The 8,753-nt window shown below is 53.4% G+C and overlaps 2 protein-coding genes across 2 annotated transcripts in view; both read left to right on the forward strand.

Moving 5' to 3' along the window:
* The window catches only part of HOXC4 (homeobox C4), a 60,561-nt gene that overhangs the window by 13,443 nt on the left and 38,365 nt on the right, over positions 1–8,753 (forward strand). The window lies entirely within an intron of this gene.
* Positions 793–3,153, forward strand: HOXC8 (homeobox C8). Its single transcript, XM_032348437.1, has 2 exons — positions 793–1,378; positions 2,756–3,153. The coding sequence occupies exons 1-2, from the start codon at positions 943–945 to the stop codon at positions 3,046–3,048; spliced, it is 729 nt and encodes a 242-aa protein (XP_032204328.1). The 5' UTR covers positions 793–942; the 3' UTR covers positions 3,049–3,153.

The raw sequence follows: 8,753 nt of genomic DNA on the forward strand, positions 1-8,753 counted from the left end.
CCTCCATCCCTCTCCTCTACCCACAGCAGCCAGGCAAAAGGATCTTAGGGATAGGGGAAGATGGGGCGGCTTCCCACCCTGAGGAGGGGCACATGGAGGGTTGGGGTTCCTGAAGTACTGGGGGATATGCTGTACTGATGTGCTTGCCCCTTCTGAGTCCCAGGCTTACAGACCCCCTGGGGAACCCATCTTTTGGGTTAGAAGACCTGCTCTCTCACGCTGGCATTCAACACCCCTGAGGGGGAGGGTCTTATACCTGTTGAGGTAACCTGGGTTGACCTGCTGGCTCAGGTATCTCTGTCTGAGAGGAAGGAAAGGGGAAGGGGGGGAGAGGCACCTTCAAATCGGAATGCGCACCTTGGAGAAGCTGGCCCCAGCCATTAGCTGGGGCTGGCTCACCCCCCACCACACACACATATACCACACCCCCCTCCCTCCCCCTTCCTCTCCTCCCCTTCCTCCAGGTCCCCCCAGCCCTGAACCCCTCAACCCCCCGCCATCCCTCCTTCTCTCTCTCTCTCTCTCTCTCTCTCTCCCTCTCTCTCTCTCTCTCTCTCTCTCTCTCGCCTGTCTTCATGTCGTGGATTGATGAACGCGAATCGCGTGTAAGCGCCGCCACCGCCGGGAGTCTGAGGAATTCGCCTGGGCTGTTAAAGGAAAGAGCTAAGTGCGAGAGCGCGAGCTCTACCTACCGACAGTGAAGAGAGCCGCCGCCGCCGCCGCCGCCGCCCGCGCCCGCCGCCGCCGCCCGCCCGCGCCCAGCCCCGGGAGCCGCGCCGAGCCGGCCGGGCCCGGCACCCAGGCGCCCCCCCACCTGCCCAGCCCAGCCCCGGGGAGCCGGCCGGCCCGGGGTTCGCTCCCGGGGGAGGGGACTTTCGGGGGTACCGGGCGGGGGAGTCGCGAGCCAGAGGGGAGGGGGCGGCGGGTTTTCATGTGCCCAGCATGAGCTCCTACTTCGTCAACCCCCTGTTCTCCAAATACAAAGGCGGCGAGTCCCTGGAACCGGCCTATTATGACTGCCGGTTCCCCCAGAGCGTGGGCCGGAGCCATGCGCTGGTGTACGGGCCCGGCGGCTCGGCGCCCGGCTTCCAGCACGCCTCGCACCACGTCCAAGACTTCTTCCACCACGGCACCTCGGGCATCTCCAACTCGGGCTACCAGCAGAACCCGTGCTCGCTGAGCTGCCACGGAGACGCCTCCAAATTCTATGGCTACGAGGCGCTCCCCAGACAGTCCCTTTATGGGGCTCAGCAAGAGGCGAGCGTGGTGCAATATCCCGACTGTAAATCCTCCGCCAACACTAACAGTAGCGAAGGACAAGGCCACTTAAATCAAAACTCGTCTCCCAGCCTCATGTTTCCATGGATGAGACCCCACGGTGAGAAGCCTTTTCTCTTTCCCCCTTGGTCTCCCGCGCTCCGGGGTCTTCCCCCCCTCCCTTGCCTCCTTTTTGTCTGCCCTCGCTTTCCCTCCTGGCTTTGGGGTCTCTGCGGCCCCACCCCCCGTGCCTGAGTGGGTTTCTGGAGGTTGGGAGGTTCAGCTGGGGGTGGGGCACGGGGATCGCCTGGGATATTTGGGGAACTGGGGTGAAGGTGGTGTCTGGGAGCAAAGGGTTAAAAATCGTTTTCTCTACCACTGTCTGTCTGCCTCTCTCTCTCTCTCTGTCTCTCTCTTCTTGCCATCCCTAAAGTCAAAGTTGGGGAGGTGGCTGGGCAGGGGCCCCAAGGACCCTGAGGTTATCAGCCTTTAGAGCAAACCAGTCTTTCCAAAAGGCAGAAAGCCTCAGTCCAGAACAGTAGCCAGGCTGTCTTGGGGTGAAGTGAGACCCCTGTTTCCCTCCCCTACCTGGACCAGAAGGGTGACAAGACCCCAAGGACAAGTGTCCTGACTCTCTGGGGTACCCACTGCCTCCTCTCAGAGAACTAGCCTTAAGGCTACTACCCCAACTTTGCTTTAGTTCCCTCAACTGGAGAAAAGAGAGGGAGTCAGAGAGAAGAGAAAAGAGTGCACGAAAGGAGAGGGGCCATGCAGATTAGAGGGCTCTGGGGTCCAGAGGACCCAAGCCCGAGCTACCCCCAGTCAAAGGTTTGTGGGCTTTCCCTGAGACCTTCAGAGTGGCTCAGGCCATGAGCCCCTCCAAGGGTGGCCCCTCATGGCCCAATTTCGAAGTAAAAGGGGAAGCGAGAAAGCGACAAGTTCCAGCGGGGATGGCCCGTGATTTATTTGCTGGTCTCCAGTTAGCAATCAGGCCAAGCAGTGATACATTCCAGGAGATCAATTATTTTTCTTCCTGGCAAGGCATTAGGCAGAGAGATTCAAGGAGGGGCCACTGAGCAGAGCCCCCTTCTTTACCCCCAGATCTTTCTCCTTTCTTTTGGGAAACAGGCTCTATCCCCAGCTCTGCTCACCAAATGCCACTCTGCACTTGTAAACAAAGCTGCAAGGGCCAGTTTCCTGAGACTGAAGGCCTGGGGGGGGGGGGGACTCTGCAGTGCTCCCCCTGGCCCCTGCCATCCCCCAGTTTCTCGATAGACCCCAGTCCCTGCCCCCACCCCCATCCCACCTCCCAAGGTGAAGCCAAACCAAAGCAAGCCCCCAAACTTTCCTGCCCTTGTCAGCTCCCTGCTCCTGCCTGGTCTTCAGGAGGGAGGGGAACTGGGGAGATCACAGGGGGAACTTTAGGGGAGGAAGAATGGCGAGGGGAAAGCCGAGCCCCCACCCAAACATAACCAGACTGGGGTTCTATTCTGTCCAGCTCCGGGGCGGCGCAGCGGAAGGCAAACTTACAGCCGGTATCAGACCTTGGAACTAGAAAAGGAGTTTCTCTTTAATCCTTATTTGACACGAAAGCGCCGGATTGAAGTCTCTCACGCCCTGGGACTGACTGAGAGACAAGTGAAGATCTGGTTCCAGAACCGAAGGATGAAGTGGAAAAAGGAGAACAACAAGGATAAACTGCCCGGAGCCCGAGATGAAGAGAAGGTGGAGGAAGAAGGAAACGAGGAAGAGGAGAAAGAAGAGGAGGAAAAGGAAGAAAACAAGGACTAAGCAAAAAAGAAAGCCCCCCCCTCCCTTAGCAACTCCCTTGAAGTTTCGTTTTATGGTAGCGGATAAATTGAGAAGTTTACGACTGTCATTTGCTTTTATAGAGAATAGAATGACACTCACAACTCTAACTACCTGTCAGATACTTGCAGCTCTGGTTTTATTACCTTTGGACTTCCCCCGATCTTTATTTGTTTGGGGGCTGGAGGGGGGGAGACCGAGACACAGCGAAAAGTTCGGACTCTGTCTCAGTCCTTGCCCCAACACACACACTTGTCCCTACCCCCACCCTTTGGAGTCCTGCCTGGATTTTAAGGTCTGAGACCTGGCCTCTTCGCCCCTCTCTCACCCCTTCTTGTCACACTCCCACCTCCCTGCTTCTCCGGTATTTATTTTAGAGGGGAGCCCTCTCAAAATGCGGAAGAAGATTTCTGGCTTTGCTTTTATGCGAGGATTAGTGTATTAGATTTACTTCCTTTCAAAAGAAAGGAAAGAAAAGTGAAGGAAGGAAGGAAGGAAGGGAAGGAAGATGTTTAAAGAAATTTTTAAAATGATAGCAAGGACTATCCCTTCTCCCTCTCTGGGGCTCCCCTACTTAGAAAGACCCCCTTGACTTTCTGTAGAAACCTGATGGAAACCTGAAGGAGATGCGGGTCTCTCCCCTCCCCCACCCCATGGGGTAGATAGGAGCCTGCAATCCCGGGCTAAAATCCTACCTAGCCATCCCATGGTCACTCGGGCCCATGCCTTCCTCCCCTTCGCTGTCTGATTTCTGTTGTTGGGCCCAGCTTCCTCTGAGCTGCACTAGTATTAGCGCTCAGAGATCACCATAATCATGAAAATAATAAGAATGATAATAATAATAATAATAATAATACTGATAATAAATCTTTAACATACTACCTAAAGGGAACCTGCAATAATCTTGAAAAAATAAAAAGAAATTTTAAAAAATCCTAATATGCAAGAAAAAAAAGAGAAAAAGATGAAAATTAAAAAAAAAAAAAAAGAAAGAAACCTCCAACGTATTTTATCACTACCTATAGAAAGAAATCCTGCTTTGAGAGTATTCGTAATGCGGTTTTGTTGTCGTTTGTTGCTGCTTATTTCACTAAGAAAAACCCAACAACTGAGACTGCCTAGCCCGCCGGTCCTGTGCGCTTTTATTGTGCTTCTAACCCCAGTAGAGTAGAACTAAATTGCACTGAATGTATAGTTAACTCTGTCTTGAATTCTCTGTTTATGCAATGTGCTCGAAAGAAAAAAAAAACGTTAAAATATATCTATAATAATAATTTTGGGTCATTTGTCTTTATGTCCAGCTATGAATGTAGATTTTGTGTCCCAGCAGCCCTGTTCCTGGTCCAAGTACTTTGTATTGTATACGTGAGTCATAATAAAAAAAAAAAAAGGAGAAAAAATATTTGAAGCTGGAATGACTTGCTTTTTCTCCAACGCCCCCCTCCCCCTCTCCATTCTCTACTCTTCCTTCCCTCCTTATCCTTCTTTCCCAGCCCCGTGGAAAAGGTCTCCGTCACTGATCTGAGTTTGAGGTGGGGGAACTCACCAGGAATTGAGAGGGCAGTCTGGGCAGGGAAGGCAGGTGAAAGGTGGGGGAGGTGCAGAGGTGGGGCAAGAAGAGCAGTGTGCTCTAAGCATGCTCTCGGAAGAACCTTGGCTCCAAACTAAATGGGTTTCTAAATACCAGGATCCCAATGGGAAGGAAGAGTCTCCCCACTTATTTACCTTCCTCCTCTTCAGCCTCGGGCTGGGCCCAGAAAAGAATCTGCCCCCGTACCTCTCCCACAACCAGGCCTTTTTCCTCCAGGGACTGAGGATGAGACCATGGGGGGCTTTCTGGTCTCCACATGCCCCTCATGGTCAACCCTGGGCACCCAGCACCCAGCACAGAGTGGGGAGAATGTGAGGCCCCCCGTGCAGCCTGGAGGACTTGGCTGGGGGGAAGATGGCTAGGAGTGGGGGTTAAGGAAGCTTCAGCCTGGGGGAAAGGAAAGGAGAAGGGGAAGGTGAGTGAGTTGCACACCAAGCAGCCTGGGTCCATGTTCTGAAATTCAGATGCCATCAGCACAGGGCCATCCCTGTCACCCAGGCCGCTAGCATCAAACCTAGCCTCTGTTCTGGTGGTTACAAGCGGGCCTGGCTTCACCTTGGCAATTGGGCAGCCCGCCTGCCCTCATGGTGTGGGCCATTGGCCTGGGGGTGAGGACATGGGCCTGCTGAGTGGACAGTCCTCCATCCCAGCCACAGCAGGGTAAAGAGAATCTTCACTGGACTCCTCATTCCCCAAAATAAGGGATTGAAGGCTCAGGGACTCAGGGGGCAAAGGGGTGTCTTACTCCTCCCTGGACATCCTAGGCAGAGCAATCTGTTCATGCCTGTAAAATTCTGGTCAAATAATACCAAATTCCAGAGATACAAGTCATCTGACTCAGTCAGGAGAAGGGGAAAGGGAAGGAGATGGGATCTTCTGAAGGTCCTTAAAACCAGATCCCCCAAAGACTGAAATATTTTTGAGGCCAGTTCTCTCTCTCTCTCTCTCTCTCTCTCTCTCCCCCTGGTCAATGATTTTCACAATCTTAGGCCCAGGCTGACTCTTATTTTGTGTAATTTTACCCGCATCTGGGTCCCTGGCTCCCACGCAAAGTGGTGGTGAATACAAGATTGGGTCAGGCATCCTTGATAAGGGACTCCTGCGGCCTGAGAGAGAGGCTGGCTATTGGAAGCACAGGCTGCAGGCAACCGGGAACAGCTTTGAACAGCTCTGGGGGAAATCTTTAGATAACTGGGGTCCCTGTTGTGAGCCGCTGAGCCAGCCAGGTAACTCTGTTTGCTGCGGGAGGCACTTGCTACCCGCCGCTGGGGAGGCCCGAAAAGAGAGCATTTCGCTCCGACCTCAGGCCTTCCCACGGGCATCCCTTCCAGACTCCGAGGGCCGGCCGCGGGTCGTTTCATTTTTTAACGTGGAATTATGATTGCTATTAATAAACATCGCCGACCTCTAGCCAAGTTGCTTGAACCCTACACTACGTGGCTCCGAAGGACCTCGCTGAATTTCCCTCACACCCAATGCCCCATTCATCCCTGGTCCTGCTCAGCAATGCCCGTGGCCCCAAGCCGGGCGTCGGAGGGCGGGGTGCGTCTGGCGCCCGGCATCGCTTGAGATGCGAAGCCTCGGGTGGGCCAGACCAAGACAGCTCCAGCCGCCCCTTCTTGCAGCACCCGCTCCCCCACCCCTCTGCCCACCGACTCTTTTTTCTCGTTTGGAGAGAAAAGGAGGTAAAACCCGTTTTATGGGGGAACTTAATTGCGAACGGGATGCGCTCTCTTTAGAAACGCGTCCTCCCAAATGCTCCCGTCGTCCCATTACCGGAATGGGGACCATTCGGCGGCAGCAGATAGGACTTTCTCCCATTCTTTACTTTTTTATTAGCCAATCAAAGTGGCTTCCGAAAGCTATTTGTGATTTGTGAAAAATAGTATCTTTCAAAATGCTGAGTTGAAGCATCTCGCTCATTTCGCCTTGAATTTATTATTCTAATCTCAACCGTAGAGATGGGATAATGTAGCTATTAAGTTGGGGGGCAAATTCGTTTCTTTGTGTTTTTTTTTTTTTTTAATTTCGGCATTTCTATCTCCCTCCCCACAGAGGCCAAGGGAGGTGCGGGCCTGCAGGGGACCTGTGGGTGAGGGAGGTAGTGAGTCGTCTAAAGGGCTTTGGGGGGGACCCTAAGATGGGAGAGTAGATTGGCTTCCCCCCAGCCTCATCTTCCTCAAGTGAGATCTCCCACCGGCTGCCTGCCGGCTCCAGAAAGTTACCTCATCCCAATTACACCGAACTCGGGACAGGTTGTGCCACAGACGAGAAGTAAAATTTCCGGTGAGCAGCCCGCAGTGCCGTCCCATTCTCCCAGCAGCCCATTGTGAAAAGCTGGGCCAGAGCTTCCTTGTCGTAATTTTTAACTACCTGTTATAAAATTTATGGGTGGGTTTGTAAAAGAAACTAGGTCTCTGCATCCGGCTGAGGGAACTGCTTCGCTTACTGAAGGAGGAAGTTTGGGGAGGGAATGAGGGACCCCCTATGGCTTGGGGTGGGGCACCCAGCCAGGATGTCCCCACGCAGGCCAGCTCCGTGCGGGATCAAGGGGAGTGCTTTGGGCTTTCAAATCTTCAGCTAATGGGGAGTGTTGGGCTGTGACTCGGCTGGGCTGTGACTGGTTGGCAAATAGTCTCTATGGGGGAAGTTATTCTGGGCTCCCCCACATTGCATTCATCGCCAAAGTTAGGGGTCTAGAGAAAGGTGGGGGACACCTCAGGTGCTCAGAGTTTGCTATAGAAGGTGGAATTTGGGGAAGGTATGGTAAATTTCTTTTTGTGGGGAGGGTCTCCAAGGTGTATCCCAGCTGCCCGGGAGGCCAGAATTTTTCTGAAAAAGACAGGTGGGTGTGGGTCACCTGACAAGATAGAAAAGGCTTCAAACTGCCTCGCATCCAAAGGGGTGGGGGGAGTAGGAACCAAGATCTTGGGCCTTCATTTTATTTTTAATTCGAAAAAAAATTGGGAGTTATCTGCCATCTAAACCTAGGAACTGAGGAGACTTGACACTAGGGATGGTCTTGGAGAAGGATAAATGTAATTTTCTCTGAGAAAGGAGCCTGAGGATAATGGGTACTTTGGGGGTTCTGGAGGCTGCCCCCAACTCCGCTCCTGCTGCCTCCGCAGGGTTACTCAGTAGGGGTCTAAGCGTTTTCAGTTCTTCAGACCGCGGCCAGGTCTGGCTTGGTTATGAGGCTTCCAGCAGCGTGTCCCTCCTGTTCCTGTCTAGGGCTGAGTGGGGGGCTGCCAGGGCTCCCCACTGGGAAAGATGTAGTTCTTTTCCTAGAAAAAAAGGTGGGAGTAGGGAGAGCATCCTTTTTCAGTCCCTTCACCCCTCCAGCCGTCACTGCACCAACCAGTGCCACAAACCTTGCAAAGCCTCGCTTCCCCCAGGTTCAATCTTAATACCCCATTTATTAAGAAAAATATTTAAAATTCGGTATGGCAGAGGGAGGGGGCCGACTCGGGGCCAAAATCCTTCCTTTCCTCCTCTTGCGTCCCCCCTTTGCCCTTTCTGAGCTAGCTTGGAGAAGCCTGGCCCGTTGGGAGTGGGCGGTGGGTGAGGGTGGGGTGGGGGTCGGGGGATGCTCCCTCTCCGAGAGAATTGGGTAAACATGGCGACCGCGGCGCCCATTTGCACACGCTACACAAATGCATCGCATTCCCGGTTGTTTGCAGAAAATTTACAGCTGAGTAATAAAAGTTTACGATCGACTCACAAGTTGGATTGGCCACAAGAAGTCATGTGGATTCCATCCATGAACGTGAACTTTTTATTGTGGTTTGTCCGTTCGGAGCGCTCCGCAGAACAGTCCTCCCTGTAAGAGCCTAACCATTGCCAGGGAAACCTGCGCTGGGCGCTCCCTTCATTACCAGTATTTTTTTTTATTAATCTGATTAATAATTATTTTCTCCCCCCATTTAATTTTTTTCCTCCCAGGTGGAGTTGCCGGAAGCTGGGGGCACCTGGGGAGGGGGGTTGTGGGGGAAGGGGCAGGAGTTGAGGGCACCCCTCTCTCCCTTCCCGATCCTCTAGCCCCCCAAGGGGCAGGAGGAATGCGGGAGCAGGAGTTGAGATAGGGAGCTGCAGATGC

This window comes from Mustela erminea, chromosome 6, assembly GCF_009829155.1.
Source record: "Mustela erminea isolate mMusErm1 chromosome 6, mMusErm1.Pri, whole genome shotgun sequence".
NCBI classification, from domain to species: Eukaryota; Metazoa; Chordata; class Mammalia; order Carnivora; family Mustelidae; genus Mustela; species Mustela erminea.